The sequence below is a fragment of the Condylura cristata genome, unplaced genomic scaffold, assembly GCF_000260355.1.
Source record: "Condylura cristata isolate star-nosed mole 26May11 unplaced genomic scaffold, ConCri1.0 scaffold00030, whole genome shotgun sequence".
NCBI lineage: Eukaryota > Metazoa > Chordata > Mammalia > Eulipotyphla > Talpidae > Condylura > Condylura cristata.
In genome coordinates this window covers 7,849,258-7,876,732 of record NW_004567131.1, presented here as the reverse complement: position 1 = coordinate 7,876,732, position 27,475 = coordinate 7,849,258, and the positions used below count along the sequence as shown (strand labels likewise).

Genomic DNA, 27,475 nt, shown 5'->3' with positions numbered 1-27,475 from the left:
ACCCATCTTTGCTTCTAGGTATTTTATGGTTTCCGTTCTTATGTCTAGGTCTTTAATCTACTTCGAGTTGATTTTTGTGACTGGAGTGAGGCAGTGATCTAGTTTCATTTTTTTTTTCATGTAGCTTCCCAGTTTTCCCACCACCACTTGCTGAACAAATTTTCTTTGTTCCATTGTATCTTCTTTGCTCCGTTGTCAAAGAAATTGCCTTTATTTAACCTTACCTTTAAATTGTTACTGGGTCCCCTACTGTCATGGGCTTATCTTCCTTCCAGCTGTGTTTTCTGAAACACAACCCACCATGGATTTTGGAACAAAACGGTACTTGATCCTGCCTTCGATTGCTTCTGGCTTTGGGCTGAGTGCATTCAAACCTACCACTGAGGATTTCTGGAGCTATAATTGCCTCTTCTTTTTTTGTATTTCTTAGAGAGAGTGTTACAGTGCTGGGCACACATTGTGTTTCACACATGCTTATGGATTCAGTTCCTTCTTCCCACCTCTGTAACAACTGGTGGAGTGCAGAAGGCTCATTTTCCAACAAGGTAAAGACAGTGGCCTTGAGATTTCTGATGAATCCCTGTGCTCTTAGCGATCTCTCCTTTAGTCTTGCTGCCTGGAGTAGAGATCATAGTTGGGTCTCAGAGTGGGAGACAGGGAGTCCCAATTAGAATGGAAAACATTAACTCGGACGGACACCTGCACCCCTATGTTTACTGCTGCACAATTTACAAGGTAAGCTATGGAAGCAACCCAGATGCCCCCAAATGGAAGGCATGGTATATTTACATAGTGAAATATTACCCAACAATCAAAAAGGATAAACTCATGACCTTCGCAGAAACATGAATGGAGCTGGAAAGGATCATGCTCAGCAAAATAAGCCAGAAAGAAAAAGAAAAACATTTCTACTTATAGGAGGAGTGTAGACAAAACAAAAAAGGAATCAGGAAAAAAAAGTAACTATAATAAAGTAAAAATCAAAATCATCAGGCAGCTGTAGATCAGAGAGTCTGTAGGGGAGTAGGAGAGAGAAGGACCAGGACAGGGGCTGGAAGAGCACAAGGGACTAAAGTGATGATGTACCAGTGAATTGGTGGTGGGAATTTCACAGAACAACCAATAGCGAATATATTAAAGCAATAATTAAAAAAAAAAAAAGAATTGTATGTGGGCTCTAGGGCTCCCAGCCTTGTCCACTACTTGCTCACGTCTTCGTAGCCCCTCCTGTGGCAACAGGTTCCTGAGGACCATGAGGGCCCACCAGCATGGTGTTGGGGTAGACACACTCTTGTTTGCAGGTGGTCTTTTTTCTTGTCTTGAGTGAGCTGCTCAGATAAATGGCATTACATAGCACTGAGAAGTGTTCAGATAAATGACAGATCTGTCCTCCTCCTTGTTTCTGAGGTTGATGGATTAACTTGGGGGTGTACCATAGCTTTTGGATTGAAGGTTGCTTTGTACGCTAGAAAGGGAAAATGTAAACATGTGTGTAACACTATGCCAGTGCCCAAAGCCTCAGAGAACAGCTGCCAGCCTTCCTGGGGTGCAATGAAAAGACTTTCTCCCACCTTCTCCCCATTTTATAGAAGCTGAAAGCAGTAGATCAACAGAAAGGTAGGCAGGAGAATTTTTTTCCCACATCTGAAATTAAGGATATAGGTAGATGCTAATAGCTAAAAATTGGAGTAAGAAAAGGAAAACCTAGTAATAAGATGTATGAATTCTGTGGGTTATGAATCTGGATGAATAACTGGTTTTCTGCCAGCCCCCAGCCTGCACTTCAAGTGCAGCCATTTGGCCTGTCCCTGGTCACCTGTTGGCCATGCTGTGCTGATCTCTGGGTCTGGAGGTTAGCTGAGTCCAGGATGGCCCTCGCCAAGCCATTAGAGTGTCTGGGAAGGAAGAGGGCCCCACTTTGCAGTTTCGTGGGGGGATTGAGGTCTGCTGAGAATGTGTCCCCACATCTAGGGCCAGTCTGTAGCACCCCACTGAAATCTTAGGGAAGACCACAGGGAGAATTTTTTTTTTATTATGATTCTGACATAATGATGGAGACAGAGACTTGTCAACAGTGCCATTATTTTATAGCCAAAGAACATGACACTGAGAGAATGTTGGTGACTGAGCGAGGGCCACTGGAAGCAGTGGAGGGAAGCCTGGCTTGGGCACTGGCCTGGGCTGCCAGGCAGGCTGTGGTTCTGTGGCAGCATCATGCCTGCCCGCGCTCTTCTCATGTGAGGTCATCCCAGTTTGAAAGGCAGTCGGGTCTCTGAGCTCCTGGCATGGCTGCCCAGTGCTGAACTTTCCTCCCTGACTTCCTGTCCTCCGGCTCCCTAAACCCTCATGCACTGGAGCAGCTCCCCAGCACAGCTGCGTCCCCTTCCTGTCGGGACTGCAGGAGGTCTGCATCCTGTCGCACCTAAGTAAGCATAATGCTGCTTCTCTGTGTGCTTTGTTAAGGGGCAACATAAATGGGAGGTGGTACTGCCCATTATCTGGGGTATGCAGAGCTTCAGGATTCTCTCGTGAGAATGATCCAGGACTATTTCTTTCCCTTTGATGAGTAACAGCAGCCTAAGTTAGAGCTTCCTAAGAAGGTAAGGGTTGACTGCAGCCAATAAAACTTTAAAAATCCCACAAATGTGGAACCTTGGCTGGACTTCTGAATATACTGGGTACCTGTGTCCTGACTGGCGAGATGGCTCTTTGGGTTTTTCCACTGTAGGTCACGTGACACTAAGCACCCGTGATAGAAAGATAGATATTTCCACTGTGAGGAGAGGTGAAGGAGCAACTGAATTTGCTGAAGAGGGGTTGTGTTCGGGAGTTGAACATGGTTCTCGTTCGCACGTAGATGATCACCTGGAGAGCAGCAGTGTTCCCATTCAGTGTATTGCAGTATTAGTTTCAGGACTGGTAACTTTAGTAGCAGTTAAAGGCCAGAAGATGGAGTCAGAACCCTGAGTCCATGCGACTCACTGCCCAGGGGCCTTCTTGGATCTCCGTTGCCTGCTTTGTCAACATGAAACTCCTCAGGGTTCCTCACAGGCCTCTCCTGAGCCCAAGCCTCCCTTTCGTACCCTCTCCATTCCTGGGCTCCAGCCACATGCGGCAGCCGTGTGCTACCCGTCTTCTCTCGGAAGCCCCATCTTATCCACTTGCCTTCTGCAGCTTTCTCCAGTTGAAAGTGTGGTACACATTGGCAGTCTTCTGAAGGTCTGCGGGATTGTCAGCATCTTGAAGTCCGATACCACTTCAAATTCATCTCTGATTTTGCTTGTTTTTTTTTAACAGAATTTTGCATTAATTAAAGAAAAAATCTCAATAAATTGGATCATACCTATTATTTATATGCTGAGGCAGTTGGCGAGTGCTTGGTATTTCAGCCCTGTTGGGCTAGAATGGGATGGGAAGTGGAGAAGCTTGCCCGTGAGAGGACCTACGCGTGACGCTGGTTTGGGAAGGGTCTGTTGTAGAAGGAGGGCATCTGCGCGCTGTGCTGGGCAGTAGCGGCAGCACTGTTGCTGGCTTTGCCCATCCATGTTAACTCCTGGAAAACAAGCACCAGGGGGGAGAAGAAAATAACAGCACAGACTCAGCAAATCTCCCAGGGCGGATATTCCCCAGGAGTAACATTTCCTCCCTTTGCAATTTTACACGTGCAACAGACTGGAACCACTTGAATGAAAAGGGGGATGCTGTTGTGAGAATAGAGTAGCAGCTCACGGGCCACCCATAGGTGGCAAATGAAGACTCAGGGGCCTCGTTCTGTGTGGGAATGAGAGAGCTGAGAACCAAGGTGAGCCTGTCAGAGGTCTTTCCCTGGGGACTCTCAGCTTCTGTGGCACCTTGGAGCCTGTCACAGCATCTCCGTACCTCCGCTCCCTACTCTGATGACCAGCTTCTTCCCGTCACGGTCAGTTATTACTTCCCAGCAATTGACGCACAGTGACCTTTTATAGAGCCAGGAAGGCACGGAGCAGGTTTTCTGTGATCCAGGCAGACAGGTAAAGGAGGAGTCCAGGACCCTCAGTGGCCTTTTTTTTTTTTTTTTTTTTTTAAAGATTTATTTATTTGTGCATACAGAACTGGGGTACAAGGCCAGAGGCTCAGGGGCGGTGAGAGGCTTCACCAGAGACAGAGTGGGGAGCAGAACAGGCAGATCTATGAAGTACACTGCTGAGGGGAGCAGTGGGCAGGTCAGGAGAGGTCTGCCACGCCATGTGGTCACCTCCAGGGCAAGCGGGAATCGAACTCATGCAGAAGGGGCTTTAGATTCTCAGTGCTGTGCTTTAACCCGCTGCTCCACCAGGGAGGGCCGGCCTTTTTGTTTTTTAATGATCTCCCTACACCATTTGTAGTGCAGCGACCAGACGGGGCCCAGGGGCCAGGAGACTGGCAGGCCTGCTACCCCAGTGAATCTTCATGCTTTCTTGGCTCTGGCGTTCCCTCGCAGGCTCTTCTCTGGTCTCTAATACACCATGCTGCACTGGCCTCTGCCACCACGCTCTTACATGATCAGTCTCCCAGCTCAAGGGAGCCCACTCACGCACACCCACACCGTGCTCCAGCTGTCCCCCCATCAGGCACACGTGTAAGACCACAGGTGTGGATCATTGATGCTAATAGCGGGAGGGTGCAAACACCTGATCACTGTCATTTACCCTACACCTTTGTCCTGCTCTTACCTCAACGTGATGGCTGAGGACCTTCATTTTTCAGAACCCCCTGATGATGATTGCATGTGTCCTTTTGAAATTTGAGAGAGGCAATAATGTTGGGCATCCAGTGAGTGTTTGGGCCCTGATTAGCATGTCAACATTATACCAGTCAGTAGAAGAGGAGATGGTTAGGAAAGGGGGTTAGGAGGGGCAGAGGGAATGACCAGGCCTGGGTGTCTGAGCTTCACCCTCTATGGGTACAGTCTTCAGGTCTGGAGGGTAAGGCTGACCATGCACCCCAAAACATTTTCTCTTCTCTTCACAGACCATTCATTTAGTAACTCTATAAAGACTTGACATTTTCCCTTAAAGTAATTTACTTCACAGAAAACTCATCTAGATGTAAACCATTCCTCAGTGGTCTCAGTTAACAGGTTGTGATAATGAATCAGGCTTTGCATGAAAGTCACCCGCAAATCTCACAGGGTTTGTCAACTGTCTCTACAGTGTTCACAGGTCACAACTAGGAACCAATGCATGCTGTCAAACTGCAGCCAGTGCTCAGGATGTCAACTCATGTGATAATGCATTTTTATTATGTCCTAATTTTTGACGTGTCACTAATATGCACTTCTTAAGTGCCTCTTACATGTGGCTGCTCTGTCCTTCTTCTGGCAATATGAGAAGGGTGATTTTTGAAAGCTTCTATTTATATCTATGTAAATGTAATGATTATAATGAGAAGTATTCTTTGAGTTATTCAGTTTGCACCAAGATTGTGTACATACTGTCTTAACACACACACACACACACACACACACACACTGATGAGGGCGGGAAGAGGAGATGACAAAGGGAGAGGCAGCCATACAGCTGTTATCTATATGCGGATTAAACTGAGCACTTAAAATACAAGTAGCCGTGAGTGAATAATACAGAGCTACAATTAACAAAAAGTCAAGGATTGTTTCAGACATTCACGGTTTCCTAAATGTGTTTCCTCTGAAGTATTATAATCAGAGGAAGCTGTAAAATAACGTAAAATAGCAGAGGTTTGGATCTGAAAGTTGCCGCATTATGGGCTTGTCTATGTTTAGCCCCAGGAATTCTGGCAAAAATTTCTGTTATCCCTGAGAATGACTTGTAATTATCTCTTGTCATCAGTGGCAGTTGTAACTAATTAGAGACTTAGAAAATCTAGGCGAATCTCTGATGTGGCTGTCTGGGCCCTCATCTTGGGAGGTTTATATTCTATCAGTAAACATCCATCCTAGGTAGTGCTTCTGGATATGGTAAACAGTTAATTTTCAGGGACTTTTTAAGCTTCTCTCTAGTCATATCCTGCTTACAATGGTTTTCCAAAAAAGGAATGCTTCAAGTTTAACATCTGTTTCTGTGCCTCTTTCTCTTTATGCAATTATACTTCCACAAACATTATTTATATTTTAGCTGCTTGCTTTGTATCCTAAGTGTGAGGCATTGTTCCTTGACGTCTTCACAAGGAAAAGCCTGTGTGGTTCGAGCTGGTCTGCCAGTGAGCACAGCAGAAGCGCAACCCTCCTGCTCTCCCTCATGTCTCTTTGAAGCCCTTCCTCTGAGGTGCTGTGTTCTTGTTCATTAGCCGTGGAACCTTCCAGTAGAGCCAAGTACCATTCTTCTCTCCAGCACACACTCATATGATGCTTCACTGTTGCCTTTTTTCCCCAGCAAGCAGCAGGTTGGGCCCTGTGAACATGAGCCTGCTGAAAGAGCCATGAGGAGGAAGCACTTCTAGAATTAATGTGCAGAGTTCCACAGCAGCACAGCCTAGAACTTCATTTATCTTTGTAGCCATGTCATCACCAAGAGAATTGTTACTATCGAGTTTCTTCTTCAGCTGGAGAAATGGATTAGTTCCCAAAGTAGAAAGTTCCTAAGGAGAGACACTGGATGCAGCCTGGATCAAAACAGACCTGAGAACCAGGCCCTGTGTTTTCAAGCTGACTAGACCTCCACATTCTTTGCAAAGTACAAAGAGCCCAGACTAGAGCCCAGAGGACATTCTCACTTGTCAAATATGGCACTTGTACCAAATATGGTGGTGCCGCCTCGTCCCTGGTCTGTCTCTGGGACTAGAGGTTCATTATTGGCCCACGGCCCCCCTTTCTGGTTTGCACTTCCCAGATGCCCTCCTCTTCACCACTCTAACCTTAACTTCCTTAACTAAGAAAGAAGGTTTACAGCACAGAGAATACTCCTTGTGTGTTTATTGAATAATGAAGATATGTGAAAGTCATGGGTAGTGATTGAAACGTGAAAGGGAAGGGAAGGGTGAGTTACTGGACTTTTGGATTTTGTTTTTTGTGTGCGTGTGTGTCAGTGGTGGCAGTGTGTGAACTGCACTAGTGAGGATTCTTTAACTTGATAAATGTCTAATATATCCTTATTAAGGAAAAAGTAGGGCTGGGCTGTATTGAAAAAATCCAATTTACTTGTTGGATATATGTGAGTGAAAATAGATCAGAGCTTGCTTTCCCTGCTAAATATCGGCTTGTACATCACCATTATGGAAAGGGGTGTAGCTTCTTCCTTAGAGACTGGTCCTTACCAGAGGGGAAGGGCCTTGTTATGACAGTTAGCTATATCATTATTTCCTGTTATTGTCAAGGCCTATTGATCACAACTTAGAAAAAGACAATACAGGTCTAAAATAATCATGTTAAGACAAACAGTTCTTCTCTTTCCTTTATGCCCTGTACCCATCCTTTAGAAAAAGGATTTTGACGTTATCTATGACATAGGCGGTTTCTTTTAATTGTATGATAATAATAGCTAAAAACAATTTTTAGCTTTCAGGCATTCTGTCCTGTGTATTAGACACTCTGCTAAACAGTTTAAATCTATGACCTCATTACTCCCTCCCCCATTCAAAAAGGAAGGAACTACAGTAACCCCACCCCCATCCATGGTTTCGCTTTCCAACATTCCAATTACTCGCCATCAAATGCAGTTAAAAAATATTATGTGTGTATTTTGGGAGAAAGAAATCACATTCATATAACTTTTATTATGATCACTGTTTTACTCTTAGCTACTGTTTTTCACCTCTTACTATGCCTCATTTGTCAATTCACCTTATAATAGGTGTTCTGTATGGGAAGAGACGTAGTACACGCAGGGCTCTGTACTGTCTCTGGCTTCAGGCATCCTCAGGTCAGAGGGACTGCTCTGTTAGCTCCCCCTGGATACTGACGGGAGTCAGAGGCACAGAGATGAAGTAAGTTACAGAAGCGTTTCCATTAGAAAGCCCTGGCATTAGCATAGACATCTCTGTAGCTGGCCCTGTTCCCTTCTGCTTTGCTCATCTTTCTGCATATGTTTGTCATTGGTCCACATGGAGACTTAACCCAGAAAGATCCTCTTTGAGAGTAGTTTTCCCAGCCTCTGATTTTGTTACAGGCACTCAAAAGACCTAACTACTAGAATTTTCACTATGGTTTCGAAGATGGTGCAGTCTTTCACATAGCACCTGCTGTACATTGGCTACATTGTGAGAAGCAACAGTAGAGCTTTCTCTTTGAGACAGGGCCTCTCGGTTCTCTGCCTTACCCTATAGATACACCTCCTTTACTAGACCTTGCGAAAGTCTATTGAAGTCCTACCCCAAAGATGGACGAGCCAAAAAACTGCTGGCACCACAAAAGAACAATCTGTGTCTGTCTAATCACTGAATTGTCTAAATATTATAGCCCTATGATAGAACTAGTTGGCAATGCAGCGGGGATGGCTTCCACTCAGTTTCTATCCTTATCTGATATTTGTGGAGGCAGAAGCCAAGTGCAGATGTTCAAAGCTCTAGGTGACTGTGCATCGGCACCACTGTGTGGTTGACTCTCTGCGAGTGCTGTGTCTGGCCTTCCTATCGCCCTTGCTCAGCTTCTCAATTCGACTTCATTTGCAAGTGCAATAATTGGTGCTACTTCTGCTAGACCCATTATTTAGGCTTGTGTGTACATTATTTATCATTTCTACTCTGTTGTTGTTACATTGTACAAAGCAAGCATAATGTCTGTTAATAGTCTGACCAGGCAATTGTATATTTTCGTTACACTTCTGCCAATGCAGTTTATGATTCTTGTTCACATTCAACTTTGCTGAAGAGTGATACTTATCGCTTATATGTCTGGGGTATACTTACCTTTTCTAGTTGACCTTTCATTTGAGCTAACCTCTTTCTTTACCTTAGTTCTTGACCTTGTATTTCCCCTTCCCCATATTAACCTGTTTGCTCCCCTGTTAGAGGATGTTAGAGGGTTTTTCATAGTAGTGGAGTAAATCTACAAAGTCATGCTGAAAAATAAAATTGCAGCCTTGCAGGCCCAAAGAACATTACAGGAACATTCTGTAGTGATCCAATGCTGATTCCATGTCAGAAACATGTCAGTCATCTGACGGAGGAGCTGGTCAATAAGACTCACTTCAAAGAGAAGCTCCAGATACCTCTGCCAATAGAGAGGAAGAACTTCTCCTTCATGGAATGTGGCAATCTTCGAGTGACACATGTATTTGACCTTTGAAGAATACAGGGATTAGTGGCATCAGACCTCAGAGACAAAAAATGCATGTAATTTATAGTTGGCGCTCTGTTGCTGGATTACAGAGCTGAGAACTCAACTAATAATCACTCTGGATAGGACACAATCTGAATATTAGTTGACCCATGCAGTTCAAACCTGTGTTGTTCAAGATCAGCAGCACTGCCCTCATTCTTAGGTTGTGCATGTGGGTAAGAATGCCTGATCCATTTGGAGGAGAAAGTGGCGTCTGAAGGAATAGCTGCTGCTGAGTGTCGTGGCCATCCTCTGGCCCCAAATGTTGTTCCAGGTCAGGAGGTGATCAGCAGGCAGCACTAGCATCTGGTAGACCCTGCCAACCAGAACTCGCTGACCTGCTGGGGCCTGTCACCCTCCACCCAATCTCTGCAGGGAAGTACAGCTGACTACACTTTGAGACCTGCTATGGAGTCAGGATTTTGTTCATGGAGGCAGAAGGGGTGTCTACAATGCCTGCATTTCCTACTGAACCCCCAGTTCAGTCAGGTAATAAGGCTACTGAATTTTTGTCTTTTGTATTAAACTGCCTGTGTATCCTGTGACCACCCTACAGAGCTAGATTGTAGCATGCCCAGATGATAACAAACTAGTGCAGCCCATAAAGACCTTGGAATCCACCAAGGTTATAATCCTGGAGCATGTGAAATAGTGGTTAAAAGTTATTGCAAGTAGGGCCCTCCCTGGTGGCTCAGTGGGTTAAAAGCACAGCACTGAGAAGCTTGAGCCACTTCCGCATGAGTTTTGATTCCCACCTGCCCTGGAGGAGATCCACAGGGTGAGGCAGACCTCTTCTGACCCACCCGCTGCTCCCCTCAGCAGTGTACTTCGTTGATCTGCCTGTTCTGCTCCCCGCTCTGTCTCTGGTGAATCCTCTCACCCTCTGCATCTCTGGCCTGTACCCCAGTTCTATATGAATAAATAAATAAATCTTAAAAAAAAGTTATTGCAAGTATTGTCATTCCAATTAGGCTTTTACTTTTTAAAAGAAGGGAAGCATTTTCTGTTGTAATTGGGAATGAGTCATGTGAACTAACAGAAATAGCTCCTAATTTTTTTATCATTAGCTTTTTTGTATATTCTGCAAACAGGCTATTCACATGTTCATGTTTCAAAGTACTATGAGCAGTATAACTGCTAGTTTTTGTCCTGTTTTCTAGGAATCTGTATAAAGACCCTGCTGAATAATTAAACTTGTCAACACAATTGATTTGGGCTACCGCATTCCACTTCACTGTCCTGACAGTTCCCCACCCTTTATTCATAGGTGTAGCATGTTTTTGTAAAACATCCTATTGATCACATTTTGAAAAATGTAAATTATAAATAAAATCTCCTTAAAAAAAATAAGAAATGGACTCCTCAAAGGTATTGGAAAGCAAATTGTTTGCTTTGAAGGCACAGCAGGTAGCGCATATTTCAGCTGATGATAGCTGCTATCTCCGGAAGCTGTTCGATTAGCCACACCTGTGCGCTTCGGTGGGAAGACGTTCACTAGAACTGTCAACACGTGGGTCCAGCTTGTGCCTGTCAGAACCAGGCTCACATTTAGAATAAAAGAGAAGTTTGTAAATAAGTGCTTTATAGTTTTTTCTGTTGTGTGAACTATATTTTAGATAGATGATTTTAAATTTCCCATCTTTCCTTAAATCGGTGTATTATGTACATAGGAAAAAAGTTTAATCCGGAGTGCTTAAGCATTTTGATTAGTTTAAACAAAGTTTAGCAAACAAAACTTTTACAAAGTTAGGGTGAGAGTGCAACAAACATTTGTCAAGGGGGGAAGAAAATGGACCACATTATTTCTGAAAGTAGTTGCAATCTGTTTACATTCTTGTCCTATTTGTGCCTTTTTTTATTTGTCTTCTGAATCTGCTCATGGCATCTACAAGACAAACAGCACCTTGGAGATATAGCCACCTTGTGGTATTTGAGCGTACCATACATACATTTAATAGAAAACAGAAGATCCATTGAGAAAATGAGCAAAAGCCCTATCATGTGGTTTTTTCCTGTAGGCAGGCACCCCTGAAAATGTTTATAGAACAGCAAGGAGTAAGATGGTGCTAATTAAAGTCTGTGGAATAAAACCTACTCACCATCTGCCAAGAAATAGAGACAAAAAGTCCGTGCTCTCTGGTGCGGGGCATCAGCTGCATATTTCCTCATGATTTATTTCCTTAATTGGGTCTATGATGAATGTAACTTGTCATTAAGTTACAACTTCCAAGTATTGCCCTTGGCTTTGATTAGAGTCTGAGATCCTATATAGCCAGTAACTGCTGAGGGCTTTTAAATAGTTCATCTTCCACAGTGTTTTTTCACGGTGGGCTGTCACACAGGGACTATACTGTTGACTTCAGAGCTGGCAGGCTCTTTGCAGGTTCTCCTGGAAGTGGGGTGGTGGGGAGATGTGCAAGGGCCAGAGGTGACAACTTCCATGACAACTAATCCTTACAGAGTCTGACCCAAGGGATGCTCTGCTGAACATTCAAAGCCTTAAAGCTCAAAACATGATTTGATAACAATAAAAGCAGCAAAGAGAGTGACCTCCGGCCATGTCCTGTGTGAAGACAACTTGCACAATGTATGAGTAGTAAACACAGGAGCATGTCCACTGCCCTGTGGCAAGTATTTTACCTTAATTGCTTTGAAATAGTTTCTATTTTTTGAACCCATTTTTCAACTTTGCTTTAAATAGCTACTTAAAAGGCCGAGAGCCAGCAGTTGAAGAGTTACCTTCACTTAGGGCAAAGAAATAAATCTATCATGAGATAATAATACACTTTTACTTTTATTTACCACCCAGACTCCTGTACAACTGCAGGTTAGAATTGGTTTTTTTTCAGCCCAATTTCTGGCAGTTACTTTGATTCCACTTATTTATATGCTGGGTTTTTTGTTTGTTTGTTTGTTTTTAACAGACTTAGGGATCTAGGGGCATTCCTTACCATCTACACTCTTCGTGCTCTCAGCTGCCACATGAACTGTGTTGAGGAAATCATTTGACTCCACAAAATGCATTTTGATGACACTTGAGTCTGGGGCAAAAAATTTTACCACTAATCAAAGAAATACAAATGAAAAACAATGAGACATTATATTCACTTACTTCATTAGGAAAAGCATTATAATAATGAGGGATGGGAAAGGTTCAGCCAGGCCCATATGATCTCTACATGCTGGTAGTAGTGTAAATTGGAATGCTTGATTAACCTGAGGTTGGATTTGACAGAATAGATAACAAATTGTCCACAGTCTGCTAATTCCCTTTCTAAGGGTTTATTCGGTAATCTGAGATGTGCTTAGTGTTTGTGAACAATAATGTTCCTCAGGGAGTTTTCAAATGTCATCTATGTAGGTGTCCAACAGAGTTACAAAGAGGTGAAGTCAGTCATGTCCATTAAAAACATCCACTTGAAAAACCTTTCATTACATTGGGAGAAGTTAAAATCTGTGATGAACTGAGGGAGATTTATGGTCACACTTAATGGGTTTGAATTTTTTCCCAGCTAACAAGCCTTGTGATTTGCAGAAGTTGTTTAACCCACTCTGCCTCAGTTCTTTTATCTGTAAAAAGGAAGAAATAATAGTGGTTGTAAACTCTAAATGAAAATTTCACCTGGCATGATTTGCACACCCTCCTCACCTCCCCCCCCCATGCCCCCATTGCATTCACCAGAAATGTTAGTGTTGGGTGAGCTGCTTCACTTTTGAAGCTCAGTTTTCACCTCTGTAAAGGGAATTTCACTTTTTGGATCCGCAGAAGGATGCTGGAGATCAAATGAGTTAGTGTAGAGAAAGCGTTTAGTGAGAACCCGGCACATAATGCAGTAACTCCCCTGTGATACCAGCTGTTCTTTGTACTGCAGGCATTGGGGTATGTCACCTGAAACCCCATACCGGCGCTACACTACGCCTATTTGGCAATTTATGTCCTCACATAAATATATAAAGTATATATCAAACCCACAAAATCAGTATCAAAATATTTATCTCTGAGTGGAAAGATTACAACTAAGTTTTGGTTTTTCTTATATTTTTCCAGATTCTCAACAATGACTACACAGAACATGCATAATCTAAAAAGCAGCCATTTTTATATAGCAGCTGGTATCAAAAACATTTTGTATAAATACAAATCAATACATATTTAAGCTTAAGAATAAGCAGTTTTAGAGTTGGATATTTTCTGCTTAGACCCTGATTAATCAAAATAGTTAAGTTGCACAACAAATGTTGGCAAGGATGTGGAGAAAAAGGAATTCTCTTGCGCTGCTGGTGGGAATGCAAACTAGTACAACTACTATGGAAAACTGTTTGGAGGTTTCTCCAACTGCTAAATATGGAGCTTCCATTTGACCCAGCAACCCCACTCCTAGGTATCTACCCAAAAGACTGATTCAAAAAGACACCTGCTTTATTCACAATAGGAAAGATAGGGAATCAACCCAAATGCCCCGAAGTCGATGACTGGATTAAAAAGATGTGGTACATATACACAATAGAATATTACTCAGCAACCAAAAAAATAAACATATGCCTTTTGCAGCAACATGGATGGAGTTGGAAAAGATCATGCTTAATGAAATAAACCAGAAAGAAAAGGAAAAATACCGGATGGTTTCACCCATAGCAGGAGTATAAAGGACCAGGGGAGAAAATAATAATAATAATAATGAACAACTATATACCAGAAACATTTTCTGGGAGTGGAATGGGAAATGGGATTAAAAACAGTGGGGGAGGGAAATGCACTGGACTATGGTGATGGCACATGGGTGATTTGGTGATAGGAAGCCCACGGGGATTACAACTGAGATGGAAAAAAGCACAAGATGAAGTAAAAATAAACTATTATATTATTAAAAAATAGTTGAGTTGCAGCTATGTTTTTCTCTGTGACAGTCTTATAGTGTTTGGTCATTTATAGCAGTAGTTTCACGTTTCGACGTGATAGTAGTCAGATGATTTCTTAACTGCTTCAATGACTGTAAACTCTGAATTAAGACTTAAACATTTGAAGAGAATTTGAAATATATGGGTATTCAGTTGCAAATATTTGGGGGTGTTGGTATCTTTCAAAGGCTTACAAGGAATATTCTTGTGCAGCAAGGTAGAACAAACGCCCTGGGACTCGGCTGGCATTTGGTCTACCACTCCTCCTTGGTGAAGCCTTGCCCCATGAGCAGACCCCTCTTCTTATCAGTTTTCCCTGACAGTATCCCCCATATCACCAGAAGAAAAGCTCGATAAGGCACTTGTTAATACAGATGCCTGAACTGTAACCCAGATCTGGTCTGAGTATGAACTTGCAGGTGAAGAGACTTGGTAGTATGTGTATTTAATGTGCCTAGTGAGTGATTCTTCCTATCAGGGAGGTGTGGGAGCTCTAAGAGCTGGGCACTGTCTCAGCCACACATTGGAAGAAATAGGCAACCTGGACAAAGACTAATGCCAGGTCCCCCACCTGCTTCATGAGTCAAGTGTGGTGGAGCCAGGACACTGCCTGGGCATGAGGGGTTGTGCCATTCTCTCTGGACTCTAATGTGCAGTTGTGCTTGACTACACTGGCGACGATGGTTCTCAAAGTGGGGTGCTGGGACAGCAGATCCACATCACCTGGGGACAGGTCAGCAGTGCGTATTATGGACCCCACCATGACCTAGTGAAGCAGAGACTAGGTTGACTCCCAGCAGTGTGTTCCTTAGCAACCCTCTGTGTGATTCTTACATCTTACAACGTTTAAGGACTGTGCTATAGAATGTTGCTAAAAGAAGGCTTCCAGATTCACACCCAGAGATGGCTCAGTGGTCTGGACTGAGCGGGAACTAGAGTGGCAGGGGTCCAAGACCACTCTAAAGAAACACTGCTTTCAGGTTTACCCTTGTTCTCGTGGACACTTCAAAGTTAGAAGGACCTTGACATCTGGCAAGTACCACCAATATCCTGATGTTCTTGCGGGCAGTCTCTTGCGGCCACTCCTGGGTCCATGATGGAAAAACACATGGCTGTCTTCCAACCCCAAGGAGGGGGTGTGTTTTCTTTAAACAATCAGCAATTACTGTGTCTGGGAATCTATTTTTCAAAAGTCCTGGCCTCTTCTTGACTTGGAATACATGTCACAGAAGTAGAGAAGCACTGGATCTTCTTTGTGTTTGCTCCCCTGGTCTAACATTGTCCCTCCTTATTTTGTAGGTTTTATAGTCAACCTGTGCTCGTGTGGACCTCTCAGCCCCAGACCGGTCACGAGCAAGTCTACTGGAGAAAAAGAGGCCCGGAGGTCCATGGTGTGCTGGGTCCTCAGGAGCTTGAAGACGTGGAGATCAGAAAGATGGCTCAGGCCCACAGTCTGCCTGTGCACATGCGGGAGGGCCCCTGGGAAGTTGGAGGAAGGATAGAGAATGTGATGAAGAAGGCAGTTTGGGAAGATGAACTGAGAATGGCGGGTCCTGCCAAATGGAGGGATATAAGTCTCGAAAGCTGGAACCAGCCAAGGAAATTAGGAAGGCATATGTCAGATGGTGATGGGGAGAAACTGTTTCAAGATCTGTATCCATTTGTGCAAGGAGATCAAGTGCTCACGTCCCAAAGCAAAGGGAAATCCCAGTCATTACCTAGAGTTCTTGTCCCTGAGAGCATGAGTTGCATGGAAATTCCCATCCCATTAAACGATGCACATTTACCGGGTGTTCCTAAAATGCCGTTTTACCCTCCAAATTGTGCGCCACATTTGGAGTCCACAAGGAACCTGGAAAAGGATGGCTCTTCCGCTCCTTTCCCTCGGCCTAAGTTCGGGCGACCTCTCAAGCCACCTCCTTATGACGCCCACCAGCACTCCAGGGGGCCTGTGGAGAATAGTGACTCTCTGGACAGTCTGCAGACAGACCCGTGTGCTTCTTACATGACCAAAAGCAGCGACCCCAGGCAGGAGCTCTTCATGTCCGACTATGGTTTGGAGCCTCCCATGTATGTGCCTCCACCATCATACAGGTCACCGCCCCAGCCCATCACAAACCCCTACTTGGAGGAGGCCACACCCAGGCTGGTGAGTGGTGGCCGCGGTCAACAGCAGCATCCAATGGTGAAGGCCAGTGCCAGTAATCAGCTTCCTGCTGTTTCCCTCAGAACTGGGAATGAATATGGCGTAGCCCCACGCTCTCCTCATGGGGTCCCTCCACAGCCTCGACCCCCCACTGCATATGATGGCTCTGTTCTGTATATCCCCTTTGATGATCCACGGATCCGACATATCAAACTAGCTCAGCCCCAGGGTTTCTGTGAGGAAACAAAGCTGGATGATAAGCTGTACGACTCTGGTCCTGTCACTCCCTCAGAGCCAGCTCCTGGGAGCCTGCACCCCTATGGTGCTGTTTTGAACCCACAAAGCCGGGGAGCCCCATCAGGCAGCAAGAGAGGCCCCACCTCTGACCCCAGCTCCCAGTGGCTGTGGAGCCAGGTCCCCAGGGGCGGAGAAAATGGTGGCTTTCCTGACCAAAGAGATTCTTTTGGTGTCACGAGAGGACAGTGGCCTGACATGAGAGGCAGCCAGCATGGTCAGGTGGGGGGCCAGGCCGCCTCCCTGCACCCCCAGTCCGCGAGTACCTGTGAAACGCGAACCAAGCTCAAAAAGTTTGAAACTGGGCTTCAGACCAAGAAAAGTTCAAAGAAAAAAACGAACGAGACAATATTTTGCTTGGTTTCCATCCCAGTTAAATCAGAGTCCCATCTGCCAGAGATAGATACGAACAACAATGACTTAAAGCAGAGTGCTGATGAAAAGAATGGGCTTGATAAGAGCAGGGCTCTGCAGGAGCACAGTCTGTTGAGCATGTCTTCCACTGACCTGGAGCTGCAAGCCCTCACAGGAAGCATGGGTGGGGTAACAGAGTTCCAAAAACAAGGTCTGGGGGAACCAGAAGAAGACAAACAAACAAATGACCTCAGTTCCATTCACCCGACACAACACAGAGAACTCAAGTATTCTGGCTCCTGGCCAGAGCACCAGTACAGGGACCAGCAAACACAGACCAGTTTCAGCGAAGGTTCCAAAACTTCACAACCCCTTCCAGGGGCAAAGCTGGGAGGCTCACCTAATACAGTGCTGGCTGCCAAATTTTTGGATCCTGCTGCCTCTGAAGCCCAAATGATGCACCTGGCATTGGCTTCCAGCGACCCAAAACAGAGGCCAAATATTCATCACCTAAAAGGCCAAATGTCCCTCAACCTGTCCAGCAACAGTGCTTTCTCACGGACTCCCTCATCCATAAATCATGCACCTGTGTCTAAATCCAGCCAGAGTCAACCCTGTGTGGATGGCCGTGGGCCCAGAGCCAGCCCCGGGCCCAAGGATGAGGTGGTGAAGGGGGAACCCACAGGCCCATGCAACAGTAAACAGCTGTTTGGTCAGTTTCTCTTGAAGCCAGTTAGCCGTCGTCCCTGGGATCTAATAAGCCAGTTAGAAAGTTTTAACAAGGAACTTCAGGAAGAAGAAGAGAGTGGTGATAGCAGCAGTGTCAGCAGCGACGAGGACAGTGAAACAGAAGGGCTGCAAGAAGGCCATGTTCATCCGATCCCCAGGAATTTGGGCTTCATTGAAAACAGCCAGGAGACCAGAGCTGAGGAGCTACCAAGGATGCTGGTGCTAGAGGAACCTGCGTGCAGATCAGAAAGAATTAAGAGTAAATCTGAGAGCTGGAGTGAGGAGCAGAAGCCTGGCCACCCGCCCTCCTGTCATCAACCCCCGGGCCCCTGGCAGATGGGAAGCAGCAGAGGTGAATCATTGCTGTTAGCAGCTGGAAACTTGATTACAGAGAAGGGAAAGGAGGTTGAGAAGAGAATAAACCAGCTAGCAGTCAGCCCAGGTCCTGTGAAAAGAATGACCTCTTCTAGATTAAGTGACACCAGACCAGTCCCTCAGTTTGATCCCGCTGAGCTGAGGGAGTCGCGGGAGCAGCAGAACGCCCCTGGAACACTAACTTCTGTGGAGCCGAGCAAAGCCCTCCCTCTGGAAGCTGATAGTGGCGGGGCGAGGGCCACGGTGGTGGCCGCCCCTCTCTCTCTCGCTGACAAACCCCGAGGACTTTCAGCTCCAGACTTGAGGTCTGTGGGTCTGACCCCAGAAGAAGAACAGAGTGCCGCGAGGCTAGACGGGCCTCTGGGTGGGGCGAGCGCGGTGGAAATCCCCCCAAATGAGTCCCTTCAAGCAAGGGCTGCGAGGATCCTGGGCATCGAGGTGGCCGTGGAGTCCCTGCTTCCTGGCGCCAGGAGGCAGGGACAGATGATGTATTCTGAGCCTGAAGAAAGTGCTGGAAGGCTGGAGTCTCCCAGCGAGGAGCCAGTGTCCACTCCAGTCCAGTTGGATGACCCCACGGTGTCCACTGATGCCTTTTACGGAAGAAGAAAGTGTGGCTGGACTGAAAGCCCTCTCTTTGTTGGGGAACGGGACAGTGCGAGACGGGCTCCCCAGGTGTCTAAGCACCCAGGTGTGGATGGGGCCGGCCCCAGTAGGGTGTCGGACCTTGACTCTCAGCCCAAACCCCGAGAGCCCCAGTCCTTTAATCACGAAGATGCAGGGACAAAGCCACCATTCAGGTCCACTTTGTTCCATTTTATAGAGAGGACCCCAAGCATGACAGGTTCAGAAAAGAAGTTCAGGAGTACTTCCAAAGTGATTGAAAGTTTACAAGAGAAACTGGCATCCCCCCCTAGGAGAGCGGCCCCTGACCGTTTGATGAGGATGAAAGAGATAAACTCTGTGTCCCGGATGAGGCTCCTGAGCTCCTGGAGCACCGACTCCACAGAGGAGCCCGAGGAACTGAAGGCAGAGAGGCTGCAGCCCGGAGGCCTGGTGTCTCTGAGCTCCGGGGGCCTCACCTGGAAGGTGGGGCACTCACCGCCCCTCTCCAAGGGCACCCTCTCACTGGAAGAAAATGGACATCTAGGAGCACAGAGGGAGAAGAATGCTGAGCAGGACTTCTGGTGCCCAGGTGAGGAGTCTGGCAAGTGGGCAGATGTTGGGGGTTAACTTGGCACCCTAAGAGCACACAAAGCTCCCAGTTGCTTCTATCACCGTTAAACTAAGCCTATACAAAAGTTGTTTGTACAAACCACAATCTCTTTGCTTGAGAAAGTCACAGCTATTGGATTTGTGGTTATTTGTAGGCATTTTCTAGGGAAAAACCAGAAAAGCTTTACCAAAGAGAAATGCATGATATGTAAGTTAGCGTGGTGATTTGCATTCATTTTGAGACATACGGATTTTTACTGTACTGCATCAATTTCACATATTCCTTAATCGTATCAGTTTTGCATATTTTAAAAAATTATTGTGCTATCCTTTCTGGTTTTCTTTATGTTTCAGAGTTTCTAACATATAAAGTTTAAAAGTTGGAAGACAGTGTCAAACAAGGTAAAGTCAAGTTACAAACTCAGAGAAGATATTTATAGGACAGATAATTGACAAAAGCTATTTCCAGAAATCCACAAAACCTCTGGTCTCAAAGACACCAACATCTTTTATCATTTGCATTATTCCACATGGTAATCTTAGCCATTAGCAGTATGATTTTGGACTAGTCACTTGAGGATGGCAGAAAGGCAGGGAAGGAATTCCCTGCTGCTCTGGTGTGGCTGTGAGCGTCTAGTCGTGGCCTCCTGTGCCAGCCTGTTGCCATCTGTGCGGCTCAGAACCGTCACCTGCTGGAGATGACTACTCTGGTGCGTGCTTTGATTTGTGCTCCTGTAGTTTTCAGCACACAGTAACAAAACCTATTTTCCTCATAAAAAAAGAAAAGAAATGTTGTAGACAGTGGAAATCTCACAATCAGAAAAGGTAAAGTTGACCCTGTGGATTACTTTACCAAATGATGCTTTGCACTACAAAGAATTTTTCCTAAGCTGTCCTCAACAATCAATATCGTGTAGTGTATTTTAAATGATTTTATCCAAAGGGATTTTATTTTTACCCATGTAAACAACTATATAGAGTTATATAAACAACTTTTGGGACCCTTTATTGTGAAGAGGTAAATCAATCTAACCCCATCTTTGATGCAGCTACATTGGTAAAACCTGTAGGAGACCACAGCATTTATCCTACACTCTCTCCCTAAAATATTAGGCGCTCTGAACTAGTTACCCTTATTGTGTTTTATTAACCTAATAAGAAAAGACACACCAGGTTGATTAAACTACCTATCTCGTTCTACCATCTTACATTTCACCTTCCAAAGACATATGCAGCTCCCCACACACACACGCACATGTTAATGGTTTTTACTCCTGTATCATTTATGAAGCTTTAGAAGGTTTAGACAGCATTAACTTCATCAACACCTCACCCTTAAAAAGTTCACCTACAACTCTGTTTCTTAAGGTTCCTGAGTTTTGTTTGCTTGGTCCTGGGGGAAGAGAGTTTGAAGGTAGCCTCCTGCAGGCTTCTGGCTCCTCTCAGTCTTCTCACCCTAACTTAATTTCAGAGTCTTTTCGATTTAGGAATCCACAAAGCAGTTCCAATAACATTAGTAGTGATTTTCCCTGAATACATTTCCACTTTCTCAGCTCTTGACACAGACAAGACAAGGCTGGTATTATCAGTTATTCTCAAATAAAAGGTCTCAAGAGGTCCACATCATAAACCGCTAAGAAGTCACCCTAAATCATTCAGGCTGGACCTTTCTACAGGAAGAGGAAATAGCGCCCCCTTGAGGTGAATGTCCCAGGGCTGCTGGCAGATAAGATACCAGTCTGGCCAGGGGAGCCAGGTTCTGCTCTGAGACCATGCAACCCTAACAGGGTGCCCCTTTCTGTTTTCTGTTTTGACATCCCTGGATTAGAAAATGTATGGGAAAGATCTCCTGTTTCAGCTAGAAGAATACAAAAATTGTTAAAATAATCTACTTGGCAACTAAAAATTTCCCACAGACTCTGTATGTTTCCTACACAGTAGCACTGTGTTCTTTATGTAAAATGCAATGCAGAAGTTATCCACCTGTCAGGATCCTCTTAAGAGTCTCTGCATTGACAAAGTTTTTTTTTCTGGAGAGGATTCTGAGAATGGGAAGCCTTTTTACTATTATGTTGGAAAAGAATTATAACCCATTTTTGAGCTGTTGGATTTTATTAGGCTTCATTGTGATCCCTCTTCCCTGCTCTCCTCTTAAAAATGCTCCCTCACTTTTTAAGTGTTACCTTAAGAAAATTGTTACTTATTGTAAACCAGGAGGATGTTATCAGCCCTAGCTCTTCTTGAGAATTTCAAGGATTTCAAAAGAAGGCACATCCTGTTATAATAAAATAGCAGTTTGTGAAGATTTCTGTGTCTCCATTATAGCCACATCTTTCAGGTTACATTTATAGCAAAAATGCTAGTAGAGCACTCAGTTTTTAGTTTTTGAGTAGGGTTTTTAGTCTTTAAATGGGGTTGCACAGGTATTTAGAAATACCTAAACAATGCCAATTTTAAGTTTAGCTTCCATTACAAATGCCTTCCACATGACCTTGTTTTTCAGTTATCACTACTAATAAGTAGATACTTTGCTTATTTCTCCTTTCTGTTTGGTTCATCTGTTAAAGCACAAAAAAAATGGCCCCAAATCAGAAGTGTGTAGACAGCTACCTTAGCTACTTAGGGTGCTAGCAGGGGTGGGGTTGGGGGGAGACCATTTCTTGCACACATAACACCAGCGTTTTGTGTGGTGCTTATCAGTTTTTCAGTATTCAAAGCCTGTTATTTTGAGAGAAATATATGTCATACGATTAAGATAGTAAAATTACTGACATATTAACTTTTCCAGTTGCTTCATGAAGTAAAATAAATACTAGTTTTGCTGCTATTAACTTTTGGACTTTGTTTTCCTTTTGATATTCTTTATCGTTTTAAACACAAGACATCCTCATCTCCATCTCCACCCCACCCCTGTTCCTGTCACTCTAATGTGCCGGAAATGCTTCATTGCTCTGGAATTCACAGCCCACTTAAATTCTGATTTTCTTTTGGAATTTTAAAGCAATGTTATATAATGTAGAATATAAACACTTTCTTCTTACCCCTAACCATACGCACATACCTTTCTAGAACTTTTTTATTGCATCATAAAGTGCCTTTCCCCCCCAAGCCATACTGTATCCGGTTTTATTAAAAATACTTTTCATAAACAATCATGTTATTTCAAGCAAGAGATGGACAGTCATTGATAGTATACAACTTTCAAGCTTTCCTCTTTGGTGGACTTGGTACCAAAATCAAAAAGCCACCCAATGAAGTCTTCAGCTGATGCTCTGAACAGGGAAAGTTCAGCGCAAGGACTGACATTTCACATGTAGCGTATTATTTAACAGCTTTTCACAAGCTGACTCTGACTTCCAGGTAACAAAATGAAAATGGCAGACATCAATCTGAAGCTCAACAATCTAAAAATAGAACTGCTGTTTTTAGAGGGCTGACATCTCAACGGTGACACTAAAAGTCCAGATTGCCAGGACATTTTTTGTAGGCAGGTCACAGGTCTGGACCTTTCTACAGGAAGAGGGTCTAAGGGAATCAGCTCTGTGCAAAAGGCAGAGAGGGACAAGAGGACATAAAAACAAATTTTAGTTTCCCGCTATATGATGCCTGTGTCAAGGTGCCACTGTCATGGAGTCCCTCCTCCTGGGAACCAGGAAGTCTCAGAACTCGAAGAAAAAGCTTTCTCTCCTACATCAATCCAGACATTCTATTAGTGACATTTGCCCTTTCCCAAAACACAACAATGAAATGTTCTGTCTGCTAAAAACAAAGCTTTAAAAAAAAAGTAAAGGAAAAATACTACATTTTTATAAAACTTGAAGAAGTCGTATTTCTCACTGTGTCGTCACCAGACGTACAGTCACCACAGTGCACTCCCAGCACAGGATCCACACGCCTCAGCTTTCAGTGCCCACTCGGGGCAGGCCCTTTTCCGCAGGGTTATTCCGGCCCCTGCCAGCATCTGCTTTGCCCCTTTTCCCCTTTGGGTACTTTCTCACCCTTCCTCGCAGGAGCCTTTCCGGTTTGGGCCCTGGCTTTGGAGGAGCAGATTGGGCAGAGGACCTTGTGGCCTGTCTCTCGGTTGGCCCTTCACCTTGGCTTTGCCCCACTGCCTCCTTCAGCCTTACTCTTGCAGGGGGACCTAGGTGCTCAGGCAGGAATGCAGTCAGGCTGGGCTTTGTTTGGTGGTGGTGGGGGCCGTCCTCGCCTGCTCTTCACACTCCACAAAGTGTCTTTATTTCACATGAAAGAAGGCATTTCGGCAATATTTTCCTGTGGGTTTTAAGAAATCAGCAGCTCAAAACTAATTCAGGTGACAGTGCCAGCGCCAGTGGGTTAAGTTCTAATTTAGAAGTACAATTCCAGGCATTGAAAATATGTGGAACTTTCTGGTCCCACCAACCTGTTGGATATTCTCTCAATATGAATATAGAAGGAGGCAGAAGATGATTACGATCCCAAGTGGAGCAGCCTGGGAAGGTCTGATGATGCCACATAAGCCCTTAGAGAGCTGGGCATGTTGTCGGGAACAGTCTCAAAAGAGCCTTTTCCTGTGTGAGATACCCACCAGAGTGGGTCACAGTGAGTGTCTTCACTTGAAATATTGCCCACAAACACCCGGATTTAAATACCCAGGGTAACCCCTCTACTAGGAGCGGGTAGGCCAATATAGTAGCCATTGTCAAACGTGGCTCCTTCAAATCGAGATGTCCTGTAAATGTAAAATACACACCAGAGCCAAAAGACTTAGTACAAAAAAAAAAAAAAAATCTAAGCACAATCATTTTTTATATCCATCACCTTTTGAAATGATAGTATTTTGGATGTAATGGTAAAATAAAATCCATTATTAAAATTAATTTCACATGTTTTCTCTTACTTGCTTTAACGTGGCTAGGAGAAAGTGTAAAATGTTTTGTGGGGCACATTATATTCCTCTGGATGTGACCTAACCTTGAGGGACCCTCTAGTGCAGAGCCCATTCTACAGAATTCTTTCCATAGCTCCCTGCCTCTGGGCCCTGAGCTTCAACCGTGGTACTTTGGGGTACAGTCACATCCTGTGGTGGTGTTGCCAAGTGCCTGGTAAGCAGGCCAGTGCATACTCTCTCTGAATTTGAAGATTAGCAGACAATCAGCCTCTTCCTGTCTCAGCAGCAAAGGAGGATGCCCTTTCCTCAGTGTTCCCCACAGTCACTTCTCATTCTCACTGGAGAAAAAGACATCTTTACTCACAGGAGGACCCTTAGAATCAGCACCCAGTGAGGCCAGTGAGCACAGGTATAGTTCTCAGCTGTTAGTATCCTGTGTCGTCACATCAGTGTCGTTCGGATGCAAACTTCAGAAAGCAGCAGACTTTGTGTGACCTCACTTATTCTGGGCACACGGGGCAGTAAGTGATGCTGGAGGGGAGCAGACTCCTAGCGCAGAGACCGCCCATCTATCTTACCACGTCTAACTCAGCGAGCTCTATACTCTGTCTTAGCCAGCACAGTTGCTGTGTCATCACGACTTATCATGGCTGAATTGAGAAGGTGGGAAGAGCTGAAAACAGGTTGCCACCAGGGAAATTGGGATTCACGCATCCTCCCTCATGCTGAACTGTCTAGAAGGAATTGGGAAGAGATTGCTTTTAAATAACTATCAAATTGTACCTTCCTTCCAGATTTCATTTGTCCAGCATTTTCTCTTAAGGAGTCAGAAAACGTTTGAGTTTCTGGGGCAGGATATTCTAACCATAGGAGGCACACAGATAGCTTCAGGGCTGCCTGAATCCTAGCATTCCATAAATCCTGAAGTCATCAGATTTAGTTTGCTCCAGCTGTAGAGCTGATGGCAGCTGGGACAATCATTTTTTCGGGTCGTGTCACTTTTGGGAGGTCCAGGTCGTCTGGGCCCACTGTGGGCTGTAGAATGGACATGAGTGTGGCAACCCAGGTTCTTACATACCTGTGCGTGGAAAGACCTGGAAGACTTGTATTAACAGGGTCTCCACCTGGCCCAGCCTACTGGCTGGTGGTCAGAGACTGAGTCCTCTTACTGCCAGCCAAGCCGCGAGGACAGCATTTGGTCACAAAGGTATACTGTCTTTTTTTTTTTTTTTTCCTTAAAGATTTATTTATTTATGTGTACAAGAACTGGGGTATATGCCAGAGTGGGAGGGGGGTGAGAGGATTCACCAGAAACAGTGGGGAGTGGAACAGGCAGATTGACCAAAATACACTGCTGAGGGGAGCAGTGCAAAGTTCAGGAGATGTCTGCCGCATCATGTGGGTCAGCTCCCTGGCTGGGGATAGAACTTGTGCTGCAGTGGCTGTGGACAGCTTCATAGTGCTGGGCTTTAACACTTTGTGCCCCTGGGGAGGGCCCACAAAGGTGCATTTCTAAAGTAAGCTTTCATGAGACTAAGAAAAATGAACACAGAAATCCTCAGTGTCAGCTAAGCATGCCACTGCTGGTTTACACACTTTGCATTACAATTAATTATGTTGCACTGTGAACAATAAGAAGGGACCATCAAAATTAGAAGCAACTCAGCATTTTTCCATCTGTGATTACTTAGTGATCATTCATGTTCCTTTAAAACAGTCTTTTGATGATAGTTTTTTACTCCTTAGTGAAAACAAGATTGTTAAAATGTCTAAAAATTAATTTTGGCACACTTGTGATTTTGCTCCCTAAGCATATTTATTTATAGCTGGAGAGTTACAACAGTGACAATACCACTAATTTTCTTTTCTTTCTCTCTTTTTAAAAGCAGATTCCTATGACCCTAGCAGAGTGGAGAGGGTGTGACAGATGAGATGTCTGAGAAGCGTGGACCACTGCTGGCTCATGGAGTGTCTTGAGTCTGTCAGCCCGGCATGCCTGTGTGGGAGGCAGAAAGTGCTGGTCGCTAGTGCACTGTTCCACCCTTTGCCTCTGCCACCAGGAATCTCATCATCCCTCCAGAGTCCCTTGTGGAAATAATGCTGTAGTCCCTTGACACCATCTGGTTTTATAGCACGAGGAGCAACCCCGATGTAGAAGAGTCACACAGACTGCCCCAAAGGATGGGGTTAAGCCAGCTGGTAAATATTTTGTGCCAGCCTGGTTCTATGGCAAAACTTAAACATGGACAATGGAGTGAATAATTTTGAAAGGCCTGTGGATGTCATCAGTTTCCTTAGCATCTCCATGGCCTGCTCTCCACACTCGGGTGAAGGAGTTTGGAACGTGCACCACCGCCTTGTGTTTCAGCACTTTGAGTTTAGGGGAAATGTGAAGGAATATGTATGGTCCAATCAAATCAAGTTGATGTGCAGCTGCCAGAGTAAATTTACCTATAAGTCATCTTCCATCGGAGAATAAAAGCAATGTCTTTTGCCCAAAAGCTGAACAGTTGTACTATAATATCTAAGAGTCTTATTTATCTGGCAGTGAAATACTTTGTTTGCAAACATGCCATTGTCTGCTTTGCACTCAGTATTAGCTATTTTAATTTTCTGTATGGATGGTTAGAAAGTCTTTATATGAGAAATGATTGCTGGTTTAAAATAGACCATTTTAACAAAGTATATTTCTTTTTACAAAAATAGTATTTTTCTATGATGTAAACAATTGTTAGGTGGCAAATTTTTAAGGAAGTATTATTTTATTTAAGAGTGTGTATTCCCTTTGTGTGAGAAATCTGAAGAGGGTTCATATTTGCTTTAGAGCATATATATATATATATATATATATCCCTTTACTGATTCAGAACTCTGCTACTTTTATCTTCAAATGCAATGTCAATATAGTCATATTAACAGGGTTAATAAAAATGAACATTTCATAGTTTTTTTTTTTTTTTAACAAATGTATCTGTAAGGTTATATTTGAAAATAACCCTCTCAAAGCTAGTCAGGACCTTACCAGAATTTTTGCCGCCATATCCACTAGAATTACCAAAAATACCATGGTTTTATCTCTGTATGTCTATGGGGATCTGCCCTGGCATAGTACCTTAAAAGAAGGTTTGGTCTTGTCCCCCATCCCCTTAAAAGAAATATGTATTTTTATCTAGAGTGATCGTTAACTCGTCTCTGCATAATTTTAAAGTGCTAGAGACATTATATATATGGCATTTGCAAAAGAATTATGAGGTCTACGTATTCTGCGTTTACTATTGCATCGACCTGAACACAGTTTGTATTTTTTAATGCATTTGTCCCACTTTTTCAGTAAGGCAGTCTT

At 44.3% G+C, this 27,475-nt stretch overlaps 1 protein-coding gene across 2 annotated transcripts in view; it reads left to right on the top strand.

The window, feature by feature from the left end:
- KIAA1462 (KIAA1462 ortholog) overlaps positions 1 to 27,469 on the top strand; it is a 30,056-nt gene extending 2,587 nt beyond the window's left edge. The window contains exons 2-3 of one of the 2 annotated variants that reach the window (XM_004691193.2): positions 15,452 to 19,242; positions 26,022 to 27,469. In XM_004691193.2, the coding sequence (XP_004691250.1) occupies positions 15,452 to 19,242; positions 26,022 to 26,056 (3,826 nt within the window). In that variant the 3' untranslated portion in view covers positions 26,057 to 27,469. Of the gene's footprint in view, positions 1 to 15,451; positions 19,243 to 26,018 lie in introns of both variants that reach the window. The other variant, XM_012731411.1, reaches the window with a different exon arrangement.
- Positions 27,470 to 27,475: the final 6 nt, after the last annotated feature.